We start from the raw sequence: 24,740 nt of genomic DNA on the forward strand, positions 1-24,740 counted from the left end.
CTTCTCGAAGTGTGAGGGACGATGGAGGCTGATATGGGAGGAGATAAGTTGTTTAAATATGATGCAAACCCTTAAATTTAGGGTTTCACTCAGACAGCTCCTACTCGTCGAGTCGGTCTCCCGACTCGTCGAGTAGGTCACTTAAAATCCGCGCGTAAAGTCGAGTCTACTCGACGAGTTGGGCCTTCAACTCGCCGAGTTCCAAGGTAAAAAAAATACTTGGAATTAAATACATACCAGGAACCGAGTGTTACAGTTTGATTTTGTTGCGTTTTTGTCCATTGCATACATAAAGTTAGAGACCAAACATGCAATTTTGACTAAACCATAAGGACGAAAAACACAACAAATCAAACCATAGGGACGATCCGAGTACAAAAAAAGTTAGGGACTAAACGTGCAATTTTGACCAAACCATAGGATGATTTTAGTAATTTACTCTAAAACCAATAAGACACTAGAAAAAACATACAATTACAAGTTTACAAGAAAAAAAACATTGGGTTTTGAATATGGGTCGGTATATAGACCAGTATGGTATCAATTTGCATTTATCATCCTAATTATTTGTTTTTGTTAATCCATATTTTCGGTTCCAAATTTTTACCGATTTGGTTCCACCTTTTTATGGGTGAAAATCAATTTTTGACCAAAAATCATGTGCAATTCTTCTACCTGTCTTAACTCATTTGTCTGAACTTGCAATAACATTATATTTATTTCCAACATGTAACTTACTGTTTGTACTTCATTTCACAATACAATATCATATTATTTGGTTATATGTTTATTGGGTTACAATTTTTTGAAGTTGAGGTATCGTTAAAAACATCATTTTATGTTTGTATGATAGACATTAGAAACATCATTTTAAGAAAATTATGCTTCTTTTGTAAAAACTCGTTAAACACATTTAAGACAACTTAAATAATTCATATGAACTTTTGAATATTCAAATAACTCATCCAAAACCATTGATATCAATTGCTTCATCGACTTGTATTCTCCACATTACATGCTGTATCAATTCCAATTGGTCCAAAATTTGAAAAACTGGCACCGACATCAATGTATGCTTAATGGTCCGGTCCACGGTCCATTTATTACCCCCAAGTTGGTTCGAGTATCCGATCTGGTCAAAATGCTTATCCTTAGTTTTGTAATTGCTAAGTTACAACTACTCCTAATGCGAAACAAATGAAAGAAAAAAAAGGACGATAGTATGTTGTGGTCGGGTACCTTTTGCACAGTGTTATGTTTTGACCACTCCCTCTGCCACCATTCCATAGGCTACATTTTCTAGCTTTTTCTTGCTTGAGTTGAGCACATAAGCCAATCATTCTTTTACTTATTCGTAGGCTTTTCTAGAATCTTCATTTCCTGTCGCATTTGTCAATCTGCCTTTCAAAAATATTATGAATAAAAGATCCCTCCATAAAGAAAACCGATGGAACAACCACACCACCCTAATCATGAGGAAATGCGATATGTGCTAATATCGCCCAAAGAGCTTCAACCTTAGCTTTTGCAAAGCTTATTTTACCTTCCCTTTTTGCACAACATCTTATATTATTGAGTCCAATCGCGAGAGTCTAAACTTTGTTGCACTAGTCCGAGTTTGCATGCCTTCGACTTAGTAGGTATGATGGGTGAAACGAATCAAACCCCTATTAGATTAGACAGAGCTTCATTGATAAAAGCACAAAAAGTTGCTTTACACGATGAGCCATTAGTATGTGTCAAAACTGTTATAATACTACTACCGTAATCGTGTACTCAAACATGCAAGAACGGCCCAACTTGCTGACTGAATGTTACCTGCTTATTGGCTGATTTGACAACTGCCTTGAAAGCTTATTCTGATGGTTAGTTACGGTGGTTCCTTCCTAAATAAGTTATCTAAAAATCAGTCTTTCTAACCCAACCGATTTAATCTCACGATAACATAGCAATTAATTTATTTTAAATACCATAACTGTAGATATCACATGTTTAAACCATTATAATTTAAATAAATCTCTATATCACATGTTTAACCCATTATAATTTAATCAACTTACGAAAAATATTTAAACCTAAAAAGGTTAAAAGGAGACAAAGTTGCTTGGGTAAAATAAACATACACTTTATTGTACTTTCACATATCTTTCACTTAATCTATTTGAATAAAAAATTATCAATAAGATTACATTATTTTTGTTTGATCAGATTTAAATTTATAAACTTATGATGCTCTTTTTTATTTTTTATTTTATTTTATTTTTATTTTAAAATTTAATATAGATTTAGTTTTTAAGTCATAGAAATTAGAAAGGATCAGTTAACTGTTTCTGCCGACTTGTAAGTTGCTATTTGCTGCTGTAAAAAAAGTGGGGTTTGAAACGGTGGAGTTCCATGGATGGGGTTATACGTAACTGCAGAATTTAATCCTAAATTCCCATCTTTCCATTAAAATAGTCGATTACTGTATCTGTATGCCATCAGCCCCTTTTGTAGGACCTTTTCTCTTTCATTTGCAGGGCGGGAACTCCAAATTTACTCCAAATTCTTTCTAGGGTTTCTTCGAATTTCAAAATTGGTTCAAGGGTTCTATTGGGGTTCTGGATACTGAAGACCTAGATGATTTGCTTGCTATGATGACCAATAGCAACACTACGATGAGTCTTCGTAAGGGGTCCAAGGTGTGGTTAGAGGACAAAGGCACAGCTTGGGCCGCCGGAGAAGTCAGCGGTTTCTCCGGCAAACAGGTTCAAGTAATCACTGAATCCGGGAAGCAGGTAATGAATTTCTTTTTTTGTTGATTATTTATTTCTGTGTATTTTTCTACAGAATTCGTCAACTGAGAGGGATTTGACTTGTTGTTTAAGCAACTTCATTGAAATAATATCCGAATATATATGATTCAAGACGGTTTTATTGTTTGTTTTTTTCTAAAGAACTGTACATTTTCGTTGACATCAAAAAATGATTGAGATCGAAACATTTCAACTTTGAAAGAAAGGTTAGGTTATGTTGAGAACAGTTTTCATTGATGGGAGTCATGATCTTGTTGTTAACTTATTGGTTCGTGTAAAACTGAAAAAGATCTTAATTTGTCAACTACTGGTGGATCGGATAGAATTACAAGATGCCTAAGCCACACAATATGTATAGTCTAAACTAAAGTATATTGAACATTATTGGATTCTGACTGACGTGGCTGCTTTCTTTAAATTCGTTCTGGACTAGTTTTGGTTTCAGTTTCCTTAAATGGCAGAGAATATTACACTATAATGATGTTAAATGGCCTAATTTTTATCTCTAGAATGGAATCTAAAATATGAAGACTGATAGTTACATTTATGTTTTCTTGCAATCTACCAACAAAGTTTTGCTCCACATTTGGAAATACTACTTTATATGTGGAGAAAAAGCTGCAGTGCTTTAACTGGAAGTTCGGGAATATTAAATTTGTACAATCGTTAGGCGATCTTATTTATTGGAGAATATATTATCCACAAGCTAGTAACATGATGAATAATGAGCGAGTTATTGGACTATGGAAACTATGGTATTGTGCTAAATATCAAATATATGAACTGTTTAATAAAACCGTTTAAGGTTATTAGCTACATAGACAAGTTATTTGACATAAAAAAACAATGCAAGAAGTGTTAACCACATTGGCATTACATAGTAACTCAACTGAAATTATTGACTAACCCATAGTTTGAGATTTTATGAAAGAGAATTATCCGGAAACCACTGAACCATTTAGACAACATCACGTGACAAGTGTAAGTTCAGATTTAATCACTTTGTCAATTGTCATTTCATGTCATTGTGAAGGTGTTGACTTTTGCGGAGAAGCTGTTACTAAGAGATGCTGATGCAGAATATGGTGGGGTGGATGATATGACCAAATTGGCTTACTTGAATGAACCAGGAGTGCTTGATAATCTTAAGAAACGTTATTCTCTTAACGAGATATATGTAAGTGACATATTTTATTTTGATTTTGAGCTTTACTTTCTAATGAATTAGACTTAGTTAATCTCCTCGTAATCATAAAAACGACTGATGGATTTCATAATGTCTATGTTTATAATTTTGTATGCATGTGTGTATGCTCTCATACTTCTTGTCCTGTTTTTGTGTGTTTAGTTTATTTATGTTATGCACTTAAATGTGTGTTAATTATGATATTTCATGTTAAAACAAAGAATGTGTTGGTTAATCTAGTGTGAATCGGTTCTTGGTGTTTATATTAGACATACACAGGAAGCATCCTAATTGCTGTCAACCCGTTCACAAAGCTTCCTCATCTTTATAATGTCCACATGATGGAGCAATATAAAGGAGCTCCATTTGGTGAGCTAAGCCCCCATGTATTTGCTGTAGCAGATGCATCTTACAGGTGTATTTTTGTTGTCATTTCATCAATAATTGATGATAATTTCACATTTTAGTCTCTTTTTTCATCATGTACAACTCTATATTCATTCAGGGCAATGATGGGTGATGCAAAAAGCCAGTCCATATTGGTCAGTGGAGAAAGTGGGGCCGGAAAAACCGAAACCACAAAACTAATCATGCAATATCTTACATATGTTGGTGGTCGAGCTGCCATTGATGACAGAACAGTTGAACAACAAGTCCTAGAATCAAACCCTCTTCTAGAAGCTTTTGGAAATGCAAGAACAAGTAGAAACGATAATTCAAGTCGATTTGGAAAGTTTGTAGAGATTCAATTTGATTCAAATGGTAGAATATCTGGTGCTGCAATTAGAACTTACTTACTTGAAAGATCTCGTGTAGTCCAAATCACAGATCCAGAAAGAAACTACCATTGTTTTTACCAGTTATGTGCATCTGGAAGAGATGCTGACATGTACAAACTAGGTCCTCCAACCAACTTCCATTACTTGAACCAAAGTAAAGTTTATGAGTTGGAAGGTGTAAGCAGTGCAGATGAATATGTAAAAACCAGAAGAGCCATGGATATTGTTGGAATCAGTAATGAAGAACAAGAATCTATATTTCGGACATTGGCTGCAATTCTTCATTTAGGGAATGTGGTATTTAAACCAGGGAAAGAGCATGATTCATCAGAAGTGAAGGATGAGAAATCAAAATTTCATTTGGAGACAGCTGCCATGCTTTTCAAATGTGATTTGAAGAATTTATTGGAAACTTTATGCACGCGTTCTATTCAGACTCGTGAAGGGGTTATAGTCAAGGCTCTTGATTGTGATGCTGCTGTTGCGAGTCGTGATACTTTAGCAAAGACTGTTTATGCTCGGCTTTTTGATTGGTTTGTTACAAGCTTCAATCTTTTTTCACTTTCTTTATTGGTTTTATTAAATTTTGATGACCTTTTGTGGGTTGTTTCAGGCTTGTTGAAAAGATTAATAGATCTGTTGGGCAAGATCATAATTCTCGCATGCAGATTGGAGTTTTGGATATATATGGATTTGAATGCTTTAAGCATAACAGTTTCGAGCAATTTTGTATTAATTTTGCAAATGAAAAGCTTCAACAACATTTCAATGAGCATGTGTTTAAGATGGAGCAGGAGGAGTATCGGAAAGAACAAATCACATGGAGTTACATTGAGTTTATAGATAATCAAGATGTTTTAGATCTCATCGAAAAGGTTCTCTCTTAAATTTTATTATTATTTTTTGCATTCTCAAGACTTTATTTACCAATACCTATCATCATGCTTTTGCAGAAGCCTATTGGAGTAATTGCTCTACTGGATGAAGCTTGGTACGAATGATTTACAAGACTTTAGATTATCAAACTTTTTATCTGTTATTTGTCAGTAGATTATGCTTTAGTTTTTTATGTTTTTTGCAGCATGTTTCCAAAGTCAACACATGAAACATTTGCAAACAAGCTTTTCCAGAATTTGCGGGCCCACCCAAGGTTAGGGAAGGCAAAATTCTCCGAGACAGATTTTACCATTTCTCACTATGCTGGCAAGGCAAGTAATGCAGGTGTTACTAACATAACTTACAAAACACATTGTAATATTCCATCATGATTCTTGAAATGCAGGTTAATTATCAAACAGATTCCTTCTTGGATAAAAACCGTGATTATGTGGTTATTGATCACTGTAACCTAATGTCTTCTTCCACGTGTCCTTTTATCGCTGGTCTTTTCCCAGCAATGCCAGAAGAATCTTCTAGATCATCATACAAGTTTTCTTCTGTGGCATCTAGATTTAAGGTATGATTTATGCTCTTCTTAAATTTTTTGTTGAACTTTGCTAATGTTTGTTGTGTTCATGTTGTTTCTGTATGTTTCATAGCAACAACTACAAGCTCTCATGGATACCCTGAGTTCAACAGAGCCTCATTATGTCCGCTGTGTGAAGCCAAACTCAGTCAACCGGCCTCAGAAGTTTGAGAATCAAAGCGTGTTACATCAGTTACGCTGTGGGGTCAGTGACTTCATACATAATTTTTTTTTTCTCTTTAATTTTCAATTTCTTTTATTCACTTTTCAACATTTTTTATCAGATATTGTGTGTTTCATTTCTGTACAGGGTGTTTTGGAGGCTGTTCGAATCAGTCTTGCAGGTTATCCTACTAGGAAAACCTATCATGAATTTGTAGACCGATTTGGACTCATTGCCATGGAAGTTATGGATGGAAGGTGGTGTGCTGAGTTGGACAATATTTCCTACTTTTGGTTAAAAAAAAATGTAAAATGTCTTTTTTACCCTTGATCTGATGTACTTGCAGTTACGATGAACGTGCCATGACAGAAAAAATCCTGCAAAAACTAAAACTTGAGAATTACCAGGTCTGTATCTGGTCATGAAATTTGAGTTCACCTAACACTTCCTAGTAAAGTAAAACTGCTAATTTTGTTATTTTTACAGTTGGGGAAGACCAAAGTTTTCCTGAGGGCTGGTCAAATTGGTGTATTGGATAGTCAACGTGCTGGAGTCTTGGATTCTGCTGCAAAGCGTATACAGCTTCGAATGAGAACATTTATTGCACGAAAAGATTTTACATTAAAGCGAAAAGCTGCAATTTCTTTCCAAGCATACTGTAGAGGTCATCTTACTAGAGTTATATATGCTAGAAAACGTGAAGCTGCAGCTGCTATTTTGATACAGAAGTACATTCGTGGATGGTTGCTGAAGAATGCTTATACACAACAATATGTTTCTGCTCTACTTTTGCAAGCAAGCATCCGTGGTTTCATTACTAGACAAAGATACCTACACATAAGGGAACACAGAGCTGCAACTGTAATTCAGGTAAACTTTCAAGAATTAAACATAAACTTTTGTGTGTCAAATGTTAAGAATTGATATAACACAATCTCATTGTTTTTTAATTTCACAGGCTCGATGGAGGTCGCATAAAATTCGTTCCACTTTTCGTCATCGTGTGCTTGATATTACTAAAATACAATGTCTTTGGAGAAGAAAATTGGCAAAGAGAGAGTTCAGGAGGCTTAAGCAGGTAAAATGCTACATTTATTGTTTTCTTTGTTTAGCTATTGTTTCTTGTTTTGTATTTGTATGTCATTTCCTTTTACATCTTACAGGAGGCTAATGAAACTGGTGCCTTGCGCCTAGCGAAAACTAAGCTAGAAAAACAGCTGGAGGATCTGACGTGGCGCTTGCAACTAGAGAAAAAATTAAGGGTATTATTGGTTTCTCTTTGCTAAAATTTAGATGCCTTTTAGTGTAATGAGATAACAATGTAATTAATGCAGGGGTCAACTGATGAGTCAAAAACTGTGGAAATTGCAAAACTTAAAAAAACAGTGCAATCTTTGGTTCTTGAGTTGGATGCAGCAAAGTTGGCTACTGTGAATGAATGCAACAAAAATGAAGTGTTGCAAAACCAACTGGAAATGTCAGTGAAAGAAAAATCTTCTTTGGAAAGAGAACTAGTTGGAATGGCTGACTTGAGAAACGAAAATTCATATTTGAAGGTAAGAAGATAAATTATTTTGAATATGTAAATATGGAACTTGAAGCTACTTATTTCATTTCCATGTAGAGCTCACTGAGTACATTGGAAGAGAAGAACTCAACACTGCAAAACCAACTTACTGAGGCTAAAGAAGATGCATCCAGTAACCTTAAAAAATTGAGGGAGGTTGAGAAGACATGTGCAATACTCCAACAGAAGTTAAAAAGGTATTGTTGTATTTAGTATTTTTATTTTTATATATGCTTCTATTTTATGCTTGATTTTATTGTGTAGCTTTGAGGAAAAGCTAACAAGTTTGGAGAAAGAGAACCATGTTTTAAGACAGAAGACATTAAGTGCCACTTCAAGAGGGAACTGGCAAAGTAACACCAAGCCGTTTCTTGAGGTATATTAATAGTTTTTATTTTTATTTTTAATCACTTTCAGTCTGAATACAACACATAATAACTCTTTCATGTGGTTAATATGTTTGTTGATTATTTTTGTACACAGAAGTTCTCTGGTGCACTTGCTCTTCCCTTCACAGAGCGAAAATCTATATATGTAAAGACCAATTTGCCTAATCTTCCATCCAAACATATTATTTTAATTTTATGTATTATCATATGTGTGACATTGTAATCCTTATGTAGGAAACCCCTACTCCTATCAAAAGCGCCAATCCAAATTCCCAAGGTTTGACCGATTCACGTCGGTCAAAGATGACTTCTGAAAAACAGCAGGAGAACTCTGAAATCCTGTCACGGTGTATTAAAGAAAACCTGGGATTCAAAGATGGAAAACCTGTGGCTGCTACTGTTATATATAAGTGCCTTCTTCATTGGCATGCCTTTGAATCCGAAAGAACCACAATTTTCGACTTCATTATTGAGAACATCAACAGTGCTCTTAAGGTGGTTTAGTTTCTTCACTTTGTGTTTCTTAATTCTTATAAATAATAAAAATCTCATTATGATGGGATGGTTTTGTATTCCAATTCCAGATGGGTGACGAGGGACTTACCTTACCATACTGGTTGTCCAATGCTTCAGCTCTTTTATGCCTCCTGCAAAGAAACTTCAGGTCCAATGGTTTCTTGACACCTCAGCGTTCTGGTGTGTCATCTTTTTCGAATGGGAGGGTTGCACAAGTAAGCTTTGGTTTTGTTTTCTTCCGGTTTTACCCTTTTTGCCTAATTTAATTTTGTATGCCGTGTGGACTATGGACATTTTGGTCAGGGGTACACTCCGCATAAATATGTTGTTGATGATGGGATTTCACCCATGGAAGCTAGGTATCCAGCTATATTATTTAAACAACAGTTAACAGCTTGTGTGGAGAAGATATTTGGGCTGATAAGAGACAACTTAAAAAAGGAAATATCACCGCTCTTGAATTCATGCATCCAGGTTGGTTTTTCTGTATAATATCAATATATATAGTAAGTTTAAATGAAAAGAAAATTATTTATAAAATGTTGATTTTTTTTTTTTTTGTATAAATATGAATAAATAAATAAAGGCACCCAAGAACCAACGAGTACATGGTGGTAAACCTTCAAGGTCACCTAGTGGCATCCCTCAGCAGGCTGCTGGTAGTCAGTGGGAGAAGATCATAGAGTTTTTGGATTCCCTCATGGATCGCTTACGTGGAAATCATGTATGTAATTGTACTTGCATAGCAAAATTGAAGAAAATATAGTTTTATATATATTATATATATAAACATATTATATATGTGTATGTGACAGGTGCCTTCGTTTTTCATTCGCAAGCTTACAACACAGGTGTTTTCATTCCTCAACATATCACTTTTCAACAGGTATTATATGATCCAAATATTGTTATTGGTATTGTTAGGTCATATAAATACTGAGGTGGAAGTTTCTTGTAGCCTTTTATTGCGGCGAGAATGCTGCACATTCTCAAACGGGGAATACGTGAAATCTGGTCTAGCAGAACTTGAGAAATGGATAGCCAATGCAAAGGAAGAGGTGTTTTATTTTGTGAATATTTTTATCAATATAAACTGTAGATTGTGTTTGTGGAGGCTTCCTAACCAACAATCAACATTTTGGATTTGGTGTAGTTTGCAGGAACTTCTTGGCATGAATTAAATTATATCAGACAAGCTGTTGGGTTTCTGGTAAACTTCATTTCTCTCTTGCTATCATTGTTATTACACACAAAGCTTGTATTTTCTTGTCCCACATAAAAAGGTGTAATTCACTTTTTTTTTTTTTGGTAATTCTTAAATAGGTGATACACCAGAAAAGAAAAAAGTCTCTGGAAGAGATCAGACAGGATCTATGTCCGGTATCAACATATATCTTAATCTAAGCTTAATGATGGATTTATTATCGTCTTGTTATCTCTGAGATCACATTTAATTTAATAATTTGTGATTTTGTATTGGATAGGCGTTGACTGTTAGACAAATATATCGCATAAGTACAATGTACTGGGATGACAAATATGGGACCCAAAGCGTCTCAAATGAGGCTAGTATTTTCTTTTCTACTTTACCCACTTGTCAATAATCCTCGATTCATTTGGTTTACTAATATTTATATAATACAATGACAATGTTAATGTTTGTTTGTTCTTTTAGGTTGTTACTGAGATGAGGGAAATGTTGAACAAGGACTCTCAGAATCTTACTTCCAATTCATTCTTATTGGACGATGATCTCAGGTAATTCACAATTCCAATCATTTCATTTAAATAAATCATTTTTTTTTTTTTTTGAAATTTAATTCATCTTTGGTGTGTACATATACATATACATATACATATTGCAGCATTCCGTTCTCTACAGAAGATATCTACATGGCAATTCCAGGCATTGATCCTACAGATATCGAGCCCCCTGCGTTCTTAGCTGAATATCCTTCAGCACAGTTTCTACTTCCAAATCCCAAGTGAATTTGTCGATAAAAGACAGGAATGTACCATTTGCATGCTTAGGGTAGGGGAAATATATCGTTTCTGTAGGGATATTTAATTAGGAGTGCAAGCAAGGCAAAGTTCCATGTAAAGTAAAATACTACTAGTTAATAGTTAATTTCTTTTCTTTTTTATTCTTTTGTAAAGCTTGTTTGTTGTGCACATTGTAATCGATTCCAGTGGACCCTCGTTCTCGTAGCCAAAGCAAAATCCAATTATTTATTTTTAAATGGTAAAATATAGAGGCCCAGAGTGAGGATGATACATGGTAAGTTATAGGGTCTATTTCGTATGGTTGATGGAAACACTTCAAAGTTAGAGATGTTCATAGTAAGCAATTTACAACATGAAAGTTAAAAAGTTTGGGCTAACAGTTTTCAATCTTTGTGGGATTGCATTGATGCAAGTTGACCATTGAGAATGATCTCAGCGACAATTGTGGTCTGTTGACTTGAGATTGCTGAAATGTTGTCATTGTTGTGGTTTTCGGTTTCTTGGATATCCTTCCAGTGTTTATGTTTGATAGTTTGAAAGCTCCCAGATTTTTTCGTTTTCTTGTGTAAGCATTTTCTGGTTTTGCAATGTCTTGTATGGAATTGGAACTGGAACTGGAAGATGATGTTGATGGCCACACATCCGCTAAGCTCGTGAAAGATTTCGATTTCCCATTGTAGAATGATGATATTCCCCTCCTGTAACAATATCCATATGTATTAACAATCGTGAATTCGATTTGTGTTTATAAAATTTGGCAAATTAACTGCAACATTTAAGGTTTACTTGGAGAAAAAAGGCAATGTGATAAAGACTTCCAATGAATCGGAGAAATCTTACAAACAGATCGTTTGTCCATTTTTTTGATTTGATATAAATTTGATTACGAATGCATACGATCGGTCATGGCAGATGATTATAACGAATAAGAGATCACAAATTTATGCAGAATTCCACGTTTTCTGAAAAACGTGAAGAAAGTAAACCTGATTGGCAACGCTTGTTCCAGGGCTTGAATTGCATCATCGAAGGATCCATTGTTGTTATGATGATCATATGCGTAACGACTCTCGACATCTCCTTCCCGATCGTCGTCACTGTCGTCTCCGATCGAAGAACTACTCGATGAATTACATTCCTCTTCCTCTTCTCGTACGATCATCATCGACTTCGTTGATCCTTCAAACATGCTTCCATTTTCTCCTCCTTCGCCAACATGTGTCTCCGGCAGCAACGCCGACGTCCGGCAACCACCACCAAATTCATCGCCATCTTCTTTTTCCCAGATCGTCTTCATCTGATGGTCACCAATGTAACAAGAGATGGAATTTCACAGATTCAATAAATCGATAACCACCTTCCGAGTTCCGAATTTGCAATCTCACTGTTTATATTTATATTATATTATAAAAGAAAGATATGGGAATTGATGATTGCTGAATCGGATCCTATTCAGATTAGTGGATAAGATTTATTAACACACACGACTTATTATTACTTATTTCCACTAATTCTTTCTTATTTTATATCAATGATTGAATTTTATTTTATTCTTACAAAACCCATTGGCTACAGTTTTCTATTTTCCGACGTTATTTAAACCTTTTTATGTTGTTTTTTTTGTTTGACATGATAAGTGAATAGAGTGATAGCTTAATAGCTATTTAGATAGACAAACTACGTAAGTAATGTATTGTTTTCTATAAAAAATTTGTTATAAAAAAAGAACGGGACACATAAAGCATGTTAAATATAATGAAATTATTTATTATAATGATATAATATCAATAATTATATTCAAGATACTAAATATTTATCACAATTTTTGAAAAAGAAATAAACAAATGCTCCTACACTAAGAATTTACTTATTTTACCTCAACCCAATACTATTCTCTTAAACATGTTTTACCACCTTGACCTAGGAATTATGCGTCGTTTCTATTTATTATTTTTTTTCCTTTTAAATCTTGTATTAATAAAGTAATTGAATTAATAATTAAGTTTGTTAGTGTATACCTAAATATTATCATTTTTATTAACCTAACTAAATAATTCTTTTTATATTCCGTTTAGAAATTGACAATAAAAGTTAATGTTTGTCATTTAAAAAACTATTTATGATATGTTAAATAAATTAATTTATCAACGAAAGTAAAAAATTATGAATATTATATGTAATATAATAAAAAATTGTATATAGGGCGTGGAGCTCGGATAGCTCGGCAACGGACCTCTGCGAACACGGTGCACACCGGGTCGACCCCTCGGCATGCCGAGCCCGGCTCGGTAACTTGGCTAGCTTTCACTGAGGAGAGAGGGTGAATTGGGTTGGTAAATGTGAACATTGGAGGGTCAAATATGACCGTTTTTTCAAAAAATAAAATAAAATAAAATAAAATTCAAACAATTCAAGTTTTTTGAAAAAAATGCTCATCGTCCAACCGAAAAGCTCAAAAAAAAAAAAAAAAAACTCAAAACCTAAACATCTCACATTCTCCACCAACTTTAATTCAAAATCAACGTGGTCGACCTATTTATTCTCCACTAAATCAACATTTTGGTGATGTTTACTGTTTACTACCTATTTCAAGTCCAAAACCAATCTCAATACCAAAATCAAGCACAATACCAAAACCAACATCAATTTCAAAACCGATAACAATTTTAAAGAACTCCAGTTTCAAAACCAACCACAAAGGAACTTCTCATCCCAAATGATACATGAGTTCAATCCATTTGATGATCTTCCCGACTCCCCAATGAACCACCAAACCAAATTTCAAACTGAAGCGGAACTCGAAGTCGTCTCGGAAACAAAATCTGATCCGGAAGAGAATCCACCACAACTAAAAAAAAGTGGAAGGGCGCCTCCAAAACATTGGACATCCCCAAAGAAAAGACCGTTGAAAACGGAGCTCATATGCGAAAGTTATGAATTTTTGAAGTTTGGGGCAGGAAATCCGAGAACCTTCGCATACTAGGCTCGAACTTGGCCACGTACGAGCCTCGTAAGCCTGCCCCATGTCCGAATCGTGGCGCGTCCGAAGGATCCGAAGCGAGCCACCTCGCCTCGCTGTTGGTACGTGCCTCGCCTCGCTGCTGCCACCCACCTCGCTTCGCATGTCCGACGCGTTCCCCTCCCCCTCGCCTGTGAACTGAAGCCTGTCCCTCCTTCCCTCCGGATCCAAAGCCTCACACCCTATATAAAGGGAGTTGCGAACCCTCCTGGTTTTGGTTGGATTTTTGCACACTTTTTCACCTTACACCCTCTTTTAAGCTATTTTACAACCCCCGAAGTCCCGGGATCATACCTAACACCCGAAGAACGTCCCGAAGTGTCCGAAGACCCCGGAAAATTTATATTTTCGATTTGAAGCAAAACCCTCGCAAGGCCTGGTTCTCATTAAAGCTCCCGGTTTCATCAGAAATGATCGTTTTAAGAAACGAAGTGCTGCCCGATTATCGTTAAATCAAGTGAGTGTGTAGTCATTTTTCATCTAATACATAGATATGAAGTATTTTCTATAAAATACGTGCTATGTGTAATTATATTGTTTGTTTATTTGAGATGAGTATTGAATAAATGTTTTATACACGTTTTAAACTGTATATGTATTATCTACAAATATGTTGGATAAAACATGGGTAGATGAAATAGTTGATGTGTGTTAAAATGATGAGAGGCCTCGATGTTGTTGTTGTAGTCATCTAGCGGAGTATAGATGACGACAACAAACTTTTCTAGACAGTCCAGTGGAACGCTAGTAGGTTCGCAACCTGTAGGTGTTGGTGAACTATATGTTCGCCAGTGTACTCCATCCCCATCATGGTTGCCTTAAGGACATATATGGCTGAGGATTCCCCTTAGCATCTAGATGATGATCCTTAGGCTAGGTCCCTTATGATAGGTGTTTAGAGACGTAAAGTAAGGATAATGGAAACGAGTAATCAGGGTTATTGTTGGTTGATGAAATTAATAAATTTATTGTTGGTCGATGAAATTAATAAATTTATTATTATTTGTGGGTTGAAAACCCTATATGCTCACCAGGCTCCCAAGCCTGACCCACTCAACTTTCTGTATTATGGGTAGTGGACCCCGAGCATAGTTGGATGATGACGAGGGATTTTTGGATTATAGGCCAGTAGTTGTAAATAACTATTGTAAGACTTATAATATGTTGTTTATGCTTTTGGTATGTATCGGAACATGACATCCCGAGGTTTTGTTATATGATGAAAATACATTTCTTTAAGAAATACTTTGATAATTTTTTTTATCATATTTTTTTTTTGGGACAAATTCTGCAACATCTTTTGGAAGACTATTCTGATTTTATTTTAAAAGCATAAACTAAATCGATCTTTTCTGACCGAGAAAAATGGGGATGTCACCTTCTATCCATGTGTAGCTGGAACCCTAGTTTCTCTAACTTCATGTTTTGACTTCTTGGTTGTGATTTCAATCATATGAATTGATGTTTTCTTTTAATTTCTATCTAGTGAATTTGATTTGCTTTAATCGAATGTTTGATTCTAATTGTGATTCTTATTGGCCATTTGAATTAGGTTTAGGTCATTCAACTTATCTATTTTGCAAAATCCGAAATTGTTTTGTAAATTGGACTAAATAAAAAGCACTAAATTGATTTCCATTGAATGAATTTGGTGTAAATCTTATTCACACATTCTTACACTCCCGAGCTTGGGAGGAGTTTTGGGTGTCATTGGGAACATTCACATAAAGCTTAATGCAATCTTTTAATCTAATTCTAAGAGTTTGTTTAGATTACATTTTGTAAGGTTAGGGTTAATCAAAGAGCTTGTTTTGGTTAATTAATGTGGTGAATGGGAAATGTTAGAGCTTGTTAACACTTTAAAGTACCAAATTAGATAGAACTGAACAAGTATCATGTCATTTTGGAATCACATTGCTAAGTTGTTGTAACGCCCGTAGACCCGGGCTAGTCAATTTAGAGGCAATAAGTGTCAAAAACGAATTTTCGGCAAAATATTATGTATAAAAAATAGTCTTAACCAAGTTGTAGAATATGTCTCAAGGTTTCCGTACATATAAAGAACGCCGAAATCCGAGTTATAACGAGGAAGTTATGGCCCGTCGAAGTTTTACGGCAAAACCGACACGACACCGGGAAGCGTAAATAGTGAATTTACGATAGAGCAACTTTTAGCCTTAGCGATTTAAACAAAAATCGTAGGAAATTTTAAACCGAGAGTGTCCATAAAAAGAACGCCCAAATCTGACTTCGTATGAGGAAGTTATGATTTTTCTAAGATTTGGCATAGCGATGCATGACCCGAAACTCGAATTTTAGTTCGAGCGGTTTTTGGTTTATGCGACCTAAATTAGAGTTGAAGATCTCATTAATAGGAACTCAACGGTAAAAAGGCAGACGAAAATGGAGTCCGTATGAAGGAGTTACGAATTCTTCGCGGTCATTTAACAGTCTGATCTCTTCCTACTGTTAAATTTAAGATCGGTCGAGAATTAGCCGACAGAGTAAAAAGGAAAGTTGTAGATTTTATTTTTACCTACACATGGATATAAATAATGTCAAAAACGAAGCTCGTATGCTAAAGTTATGGACGAAGCTTAGTTTCTACTTTTCGTGCGCGACAAATTCGATACAGTTTTTGTAAATATGAGTTAGAAGGAGAATTAGCCGATGGGGTCTAAATGAAAGTTGTAGTACTCGTAAATATCAATTCGTGTATATAAAGGACGTAGAAAACGGAGCTCGTACACGAAAGATACAGATGGTGCTTGGAGACTACTTTACTATAAAATTCCTATAAATAAGAGATGAACTCTTCATATTTTCTTCACACCATAACCTCTCTTTCTCTCTCTAACTTCTCTCTAACCTCCCTAAAACCCTCTTAAGTCTAGGGAACCTCCCTAGCACGAGAAGAAATTCCCGGAGCGCCCGACGGTCCCGAGAAGAAAAGCTTTCGGCTCGGAAACGCTGCTCCAACGAAGCCCGATTTTTTCTATAAAACCTGTTGTAAGTGAGCTACGCCTACGCTATTTTTAATATAGTTTCTAATTAATTATAATAACATTATTAGGACCTTAAAATAATTATTTGGGCTATTATTATGAGTTATATTGAGTGTTATTTAACGCTTATATAATAATAATAATAGTTAGACTATTAATTAGTCGCGGTTAACGTCAGACTAAACCCTAGTCATATTGATACTAGGTTTTGTCGAGGAAAATTGTGTTAAGAGTGAAAAGTGTTGTCCAAGCGCCGAGTCACCATCTTCTCAAGTGAGTGCATGGTCCCTTTCATCTTACACATAGATATGAAGTATTTTAATATAAACTAGAAAGTGACCACGCTACATGGGGGTTATACCAATTGCTGTGACGTTTGATTTTTTTGGATTTACGATATTATTTGTTTTGTGATCGTGTTCACATTGGATATATGGAGTGTGTTTCTGTTTTGTGCGAGACCCTCTTTATACTGGATATATATGGGCCGTCTTACAGAATGCGGATTAAAGGATATTTTTTCATTACATAGTCATTACATCATTTTAGATTACATAAGTAGATGCAAAACATTCCTTCATTGTAACGTTATTACATGATTTTAGTTCGTAGAAGCTGATGCAAAAGAGGTTGATGCTGCAAAAGAGGGTGGTGTTGCTATCTCACGGTGTTCGATGGTCTTGCAGGATTTTGTTGCACACATTGATTGCTTCTGACATGTTTTCCTGCATCATCCCGAACATATCGAGCATGAGCACCGTGATGTTGTCAAGGTCGGTGATGACGTGGGTGGTTATTGTAAGCTCATTGTATGGCAGTTCTTATGGAGCGTCATGTAGTAGTGTCTGCATCTCTGTGTTGATTGTTGTGTATGTTTGTTGGAGATCGGCTAAGGAGGTCTTCATCGTCTAGAGGTGCCGATGAGCTTATGCATGATGGTTTCCATGGTGTTTGAATGGTTTATGGTTTTATGGCCATTGATCTGGGATTGATTTTATAGGGTCAAAATGTGGTGGTTGAATTGTAGTAACTATGCGGTATTTAATTTTCACCTGGGAAGTAATGCAAATGGGATGGCTGCGGCAGAGGTAATGAAGGTTTAGTTGGTATTTGCTTTTTTTGGTAGCTTTAGGCTATAGGGTTAGATATTAAATTTAATGTTAGATGTAAATGTGTATTTGAGTTGCAATGTGAATGGTTAGTTTTCTACTTTTCATATAAATGAAGCGTTGATTTCTCTAACTTTGTATATTTTGTTTGTAGATGGTTATTAAATATATGAATGAGGTATAACGCATATAATGATAAAATGGTTATTTAGTTTGTTTTGTCAGAGAATCCTTTTATATATTTGTTTTTTGACGTGTGTGTGTCTTTTGTTAACTTTTATAAATTTGGACATGTAAAGATATAGATTTGAAGCAGTTTACAATGTATGTGGGCCATAATTGTGAAATTGAATGGGCTAATTTACCGGTGTTAAAAAGTATCCAAATCCGAAAGTGTGAATTAAGAGTATGAAAACAACCGAAAATTCATTTATATATATATATATATATATATATATATATATGTATGTATGTATGTATAGAGGAATAACATGTACGAAACGGAAAGTGAATTGCAATAACATCATTCATACAGAAGGGAAGAGGGTGTTAGTTTTCAGAAGCTAGGGGTGATGATGTTATTGTTGTAACACAAAAGATAGACATATTAGTAGAGCCGGAAGAGGGTGTTTATGTTGATTATGCATCGTGGCTGTTATTTGTTGGTCTGCTTTGGAATATTTTTCAATGTGGGACCTGTGGTGTGTTGAGTAAAAGTCAGTAGGATGTTTTAACATATGTATGTATTTTTTTGTATGTGAATGTGTATGTACCTGAAGGGTGATAGGATAAGGAGCGTGTGACGTTTTGAGTAGGTGCAGATGGCTCTGGTGATGTGTCGTTTTGTCGCTTTCTTGTTATTCGGGTTGGCGCCGGTGTTGTCGGGATGGATGTGTCGGTCATGGTTGTTAACGTTTCGTGGTCTATTATTATAAAACGTATGTTATCTGGAGATGATCCCCTGAGCATTTGGATGGACATTTTTTTCGTTTCTTCTTTGTGATATGTAATGGCTGGAGGTAGGGTATCTCCGTCTGTGAGCGGGTTGTTGGATATGAAGTTGTTAAGGGTTGACTTTAGAAGTTTCCGACATGATGTCTCTGACGTAGTTGCGGAGATAGTGTCGGTCGCATCGCTAATGATTACTGAGAATTTGTATCTATGAGGATGACATATTTATTAGTATTGCATATGTAGAGTGATTAAGTATATTATGTTCATTGAAGGATGATTACGTGTAGTTTGGTTTCTCGATATGTCCATGGGAACTGCAGAACCATTTTTCGCCTCTTTTAAAGATGGGATCCTTGCAATTTGGGCAAGTGGTTTGGTACCAACTGTTTTGGAAGACAAAGTCTTTGATGGTTGCACGCACAAGGAAAGTTTTGTCCTATATTTTGATGTGAATGGGTGAGATGATTGGTATCTGTGAATAGAGTAGTAGTGGTTTGATATTACCAGGAGTTCTGATTTGCTTTTTGTCTTCATCTCGTATAGGGTAGTGGGTGTTCTTGGTAGTGGTGGAAGCGGTCTTGAGGGTCCTGTAAAACTGATGTGATGGAGTTATTAGTATAGAGTATTGATTGTGCTGGATATATTGTGTGTGCATAACATGTATGGCTTACAGGTTTATAAGAGATGTTGTTTCTGGTATATCGGGGTTGACATAGATATGCGTAGCATGTGATGAGCCATGACGCAGTGCTCCTATAGATAAATCATTTGGACATTAGATATATCACCAGGGAAAATCTGATAGTTATTGACGGTATGTGTGTGATGGTATGTATGGTATAATACCGTTAGAGATGGACGGTTTTAAGTTGGTGACTGCAACCACTGTTGTTGCGGGTGGTGGATGTAAGGAGTCGCGGTTGAACTTTTGTGGATTTCCTATACAGTCTTTCCATAGATTGATTGCGATTTCGCTGCCACTGATACATTCAAATTTGCGTCTTCTATTAGTTCCGTATAAGAGGACTGGTTATTAAATTTTGTTACTTGCGATCTATACCTTTGGGCTGTTAGTATGAGGAGGACGTATGATTCCCAACCTACTTTGGTGCAGTCTCTGATTTTTGATAGGACACCGATGTAGTCTGAAAAAAAGTAAATATAAGTATGTAAGGGAAAAGTATTGTATAACGTGGAAGATTGAGATAAGTACCTGGGTAGTAAGGCGGTGTTTCTCCGAGGTCAATCAGATTTTGATCGGTGACGAAACGGAACCAAGTTTTGGGTATGGTTAGTGTGTCTAGAATATTTTGAATTACAAACATCAGTCCAACGTCAATGTAGAAGTCGTTTTCAAGGAATTTTTGATATTTGTCTAGCTTCGGGCAACTGTAATTTGATATTGTGTAACATTCCAATACGTTGAGTACAGATTCAATATAACTCTGGTTGGTTCGTTGGCCAAGAATCTGTATGGCACCCCCCTGCAAAAATGAAAGATGATTGTAATATAAGATTTTCTTTAGTGGGGGAAAAATGTAATGAACTTATTTCGGATTAAGGAAAGGAAAATGAAGTTGTATTTTCTAGAAATTAGAAAGTGATTTTTGGTATCTAAATGTAGAATCGTTAGTGTGTAAAAATTTATTAAGAGTTTCCCTAGATTCATTTGGAAACAACTTACAAATTTGTCGACAGCTAGGTACCAAGTTTCATAGCGTCGGACGTCATGTTTCCACTTCCGTAGTATCCTAACCTGTAGGGGACCGCCGATCCCGTCTGCCTTCAGATCAGAGATGCTGGTCATCGGTAGTGTGTGTTCTCTAGTTGGAACAAATATATGGGAATTAGTGCTATATTCGGATGTGAATATGGTGTATTATGTAAACAGATGGTTGAAATTTGTAATGATTGACAGATAGATGAAAAAAATTAAAAAAATAAATAAGTAAGCGAAAAATTCGGATAATGGTTGAGGAACGGTATGAAAATATGGGAAATGGTTGGTAGTGATACGATAGACCTCGGTTATAGTAACTTTCTGCAATAGATCTTTAAAAACAACGTTTTTTGTTTCATTCTCTTGTGTCAGGCTAGTAGTTTGTATAAGTATTTTTATGGAATCTGGTGATGTTGCTCGGGAAAGGGCGACGTAAAGTTGACCGTGTGAAAAGACGGGTTGTGGTAAATACGCGCCAATTCCACGCAAAGATTGCCCTTGTCTCTTATTGATGGTCATCGCATAGAAGGCTTTCAATGGGAACTGTTTTTGTGAGAAAGTGAACGGCATGTCTGATGACTTATGTATAAACTTCATGCGTGGTATGTATACACGTTTTCCAATGCAAGTTCCATTCATGATGGTTGCTTCAATTATGTTTGGTAGCAATTGGGAAACTATCATACGTGTGCCGTTACATAAGCCTTCTTTTTGGTTGATGTTTCATAATAGCATTATCAGACATTGTATTTTTAGTGTAAGCTCATGTGGGGGTATTCCTGGAAAGGTTAGATGGTTTAGGTACTCAATTGGATATAGGCCTTCAAAATCCGACGTATATTTCCCATTTGGTTGGATTGTATCTGAACTGTTATACGTTCTACTGTCCGATGTAACCATCCTTAGGATCTGTGCATTTATGTCATCAGCTATATCATTTGTAGGTCACACAATTGCTCTTACAGAAAGGTCAGAGGCGGTTGGATTTGTAAGTGCACCGTCTCCATAAACAAATTGTATTAAGGTTTTTAAAGATTCAGATCCTGGTGTTATTAGGAGAGAATTTGGGATTTGGATCAAACTTGACTCTTGTGGGTCGTCTTTGTCAGGTACGCCAATAACTCCATCTCCGATACGCAACAACCATGTTGCAAAAGCCGATGCATACATCAAACCATTGCTGGTTATTTCGGATGAATCTACTCTCATGTTCCTACGTAATAAGCAGATTCTGAAGAACCGCCATAGGTATAAACTTGGTAGAGTTAAGCCAATGATCTCTGAACGTGTACATTTCGGTAGGACGGGAAGCGTTTGTCGGAAGTCACCACCAAGAAGAAAGAATATGCCCCTAAACAGCTGGTCATCACAATCTAATACATCTCTAAGCGAACGGTCCAAAAATTCAAAGCATCTTCTGTCACTCATAGGCGCTTCGTCCCAAACAATGAGTGACGTACGCTGTAACAGATCACCTAGAAATGTTCTTTTTTTTTTTTTTTTTTTTTTTTATATCACACGATTTTTTGTCTGTTAGGTCAATTGGTATTTTGAACCTTGAATGTGCTGTTGTTCCAGAAGGAAGCAAAAGTGACGTGATCGCGGAAGCTGCAATCGCCAATACAAATTTTCCTTTAGACCTGAGATAGGAGATAATTGTAGTCCATAGGAACGTCTTTCCGGTACCTCCGTATCCATACACGAACATCAGTATTTGTTTTCTATTTTCAATCGAGTCTGTGACTGCGTTATACACTGAAAGTTGATAACTATTTAGCTTTGGCAGGAGGTTCTGATATTGTCTTTTAGGGCTTCTCTGTCATAGCTCATTTCTTCAAGAAGAAGTCGATTTTCTAAAACTTCGTTCATTTGATTTGAAGGAACCAGAAGACCAAAAACAACCATTGCTTTAGATGGGATGGAAGAACGGAGGGTGTGATCAAGATCGCTTAGTAGTTGTTGCTGGATTAATTCCGTAAAAGAGGCGACGTCCTTATCTGGCATTTCTCCAATTGGACCAGCGAACATCGTCACCTCTAAACTGACGTACTGCATATGTGGTTTGTAGTTTGCCCTTGCAATCACATGTTATGAAAGCCAACTCCATCTCCGAGATCCAATCCATAACTCCAATTGGATCTTCTTTCCCAGTGAAAATCGATGACTTGCAAGTTGTGAAGTCCTTATACTTGCATTCATTCCTCTCGACTCTTTTATCTTGGTTGTTCCTCCTAACCACTGGCGGTTCAGCTTGACTAATAGTCCTACTGTAATTCCCTTCTTCTGACTGTTCGTCATTCAGCTCAGGCTGTTCAACAGGTATCGTAGGTTCATCCCTATTCTGTTGAAGTAAACGCCTTGTCTCCTCCATCAGGCGATCCAACATCATCTGGATCATAGCTTGTACCCCAACCATCGTCATTGGCTCAGGTGCATCTGCTACAACTGGTACTTGTTCAATCACTTGGGGTTGAGGCTGTTGATTGTCATTTACATTGGCATTTTTGACTCCACTTCGAGTTCTTGCCATGATGTTCTATACACCAAATCATACGTTCAGTGTGTAGTGACGAGAATTAAGATAGGAAAACTTTATCTACAATAGACGTATTAAATCCTCCTTATTACTCCAAAACGTTTACATGCTAGTTCTAATATCGTAGTCAAACGTTTATAATCCTAAACACATAAAGTTTCTAGATTCGTTCGGCAACAGACCATAGATCCGAACAAATAATAGCATATAAGGCATATTTATAGTTATAGCTATAACACAAAGCATTTAGCACATAAAAGCATTTTAGGCATCTTTCCTAAAATAAACTAGTGCTTGTGTCTAAAATATAGCAAACGCTCATCTCACAATCATCACTTAGCATTCTAAGTTTAAGTCTAGAAATCTTACAATTTACTAGTTCGCTTAAACTAGTGCTCTGATACCAACTGTGACATCTCCGAATTCATGGACAGAAAAGACCGATTTGTTTATGCTTTATTTGAAAACCAGAGTATATTTTTAAAGAAATATAATGCGGAATTTGTTCCCAAAAAATATGAAAAAGAATTTATCAAAGCATTTCCGTAGAAATGTATTATATTAAAAACTTTGGGATATCATTGTTAATACAGATCAAAAACATAAACATAAACAACATAGACATTATAATATGTATTTATTCTAGTAGCCTATAATCCATTGATCTCTCATCAGATCATTACTCCTGTGCTCTCTTTCCACTACCTGTATATGAGAAAAATGAGTGGGTCAGGCTTGGGAGTCTGGTGAGCACATAGGGTTTTCAACCCGCAATAAATAAGTTTATTAATTTCATCAACCAATAATAACCCGATTACCAATTCCCGTTATCCTCACTTTACGTCCCTAAAACACCTATTGTAAGGGATCTAGCCTAAGGATTATCAACAGGATGGACACTATTGCTAAGGGTTTTCCTCAACAATAAATGTCCGTAAGGCAACCATGAGGGAGATAGAGTACACCAACGAACACATCGTTCACAAACACCTACAGGTTGCGGGCCTGCTAGCATTCCACTTGACTATCTAGAATAGTCTGTGGTTGTCATCTATACTCTGCTAGATGACTAGATCAACAACAACATCGATGCCTCTCATCATTTTATTTCATCACACACCAACTATTTCATCTACCCATGTTTTACCCCCAACATATTTGTAGATATAAAATACATATACAGTTTAAATCATTTAAAACATGTATAATAGTGGTCGTCTAACATAGATAACAAGTATACAGACAAAATGCACACATAACATCTAAAAACTAAATAAATATGCATATATATGCGTAAGATGAAAATAAATATGCACTCACTTTAGTAGAGGGAGTAGATAGAATCTAAAAACGGTCAATGGCTCGTGATCGTCGGACTCGGGACGCGGAACGGCTTCAGAAAATGAGAGAGAGAAGGAAGATTTGGTTTAAGAAGTGAATGAGGTCGAACTTGCTATTTATAGGCTGATTTCAGCCCATTCACGTCGTGAGAAGTCATTGCTCACGTCGTGAGCCATGGATGAATCACCTCGT

At 36.0% G+C, this 24,740-nt stretch overlaps 2 protein-coding genes across 2 annotated transcripts; one reads left to right on the top strand and one right to left on the bottom strand.

Moving 5' to 3' along the window:
- The first annotated feature begins 2,349 nt into the window (after window positions 1-2,349).
- XI-I (myosin) lies at window positions 2,350-11,004 on the top strand. The gene is made up of 29 exons (XM_078971584.1): window positions 2,350-2,777; window positions 3,829-3,972; window positions 4,251-4,396; window positions 4,487-5,293; window positions 5,374-5,635; window positions 5,714-5,751; window positions 5,842-5,968; window positions 6,043-6,216; window positions 6,299-6,430; window positions 6,536-6,645; window positions 6,735-6,795; window positions 6,875-7,258; window positions 7,347-7,466; window positions 7,552-7,650; window positions 7,723-7,944; window positions 8,013-8,152; window positions 8,220-8,331; window positions 8,439-8,489; window positions 8,579-8,839; window positions 8,929-9,075; window positions 9,164-9,334; window positions 9,447-9,584; window positions 9,676-9,746; window positions 9,819-9,918; window positions 10,014-10,070; window positions 10,184-10,240; window positions 10,345-10,425; window positions 10,536-10,618; window positions 10,726-11,004. The coding sequence occupies exons 1-29, from the start codon at window positions 2,634-2,636 to the stop codon at window positions 10,847-10,849; spliced, it is 4,563 nt and encodes a 1,520-aa protein (XP_078827710.1). The 5' UTR covers window positions 2,350-2,633; the 3' UTR covers window positions 10,850-11,004.
- Window positions 11,005-11,066: 62 nt separating this feature from the next.
- Window positions 11,067-12,243, bottom strand: LOC145012791 (uncharacterized). Its single transcript, XM_078971585.1, has 2 exons — window positions 11,851-12,243; window positions 11,067-11,562 (listed from the first exon to the last, which is right to left on the bottom strand). Exons 1-2 carry the CDS (start codon window positions 12,159-12,161, stop codon window positions 11,238-11,240), a joined length of 636 nt encoding a protein of 211 aa, XP_078827711.1. The 5' UTR covers window positions 12,162-12,243; the 3' UTR covers window positions 11,067-11,237.
- Window positions 12,244-24,740: the final 12,497 nt, after the last annotated feature.

This window comes from Lactuca saligna, chromosome 8 (genome assembly GCF_052625555.1).
Source record: "Lactuca saligna cultivar CGN05327 chromosome 8, ASM5262555v1, whole genome shotgun sequence".
In the NCBI taxonomy this organism is placed as follows: domain Eukaryota; kingdom Viridiplantae; phylum Streptophyta; class Magnoliopsida; order Asterales; family Asteraceae; genus Lactuca; species Lactuca saligna.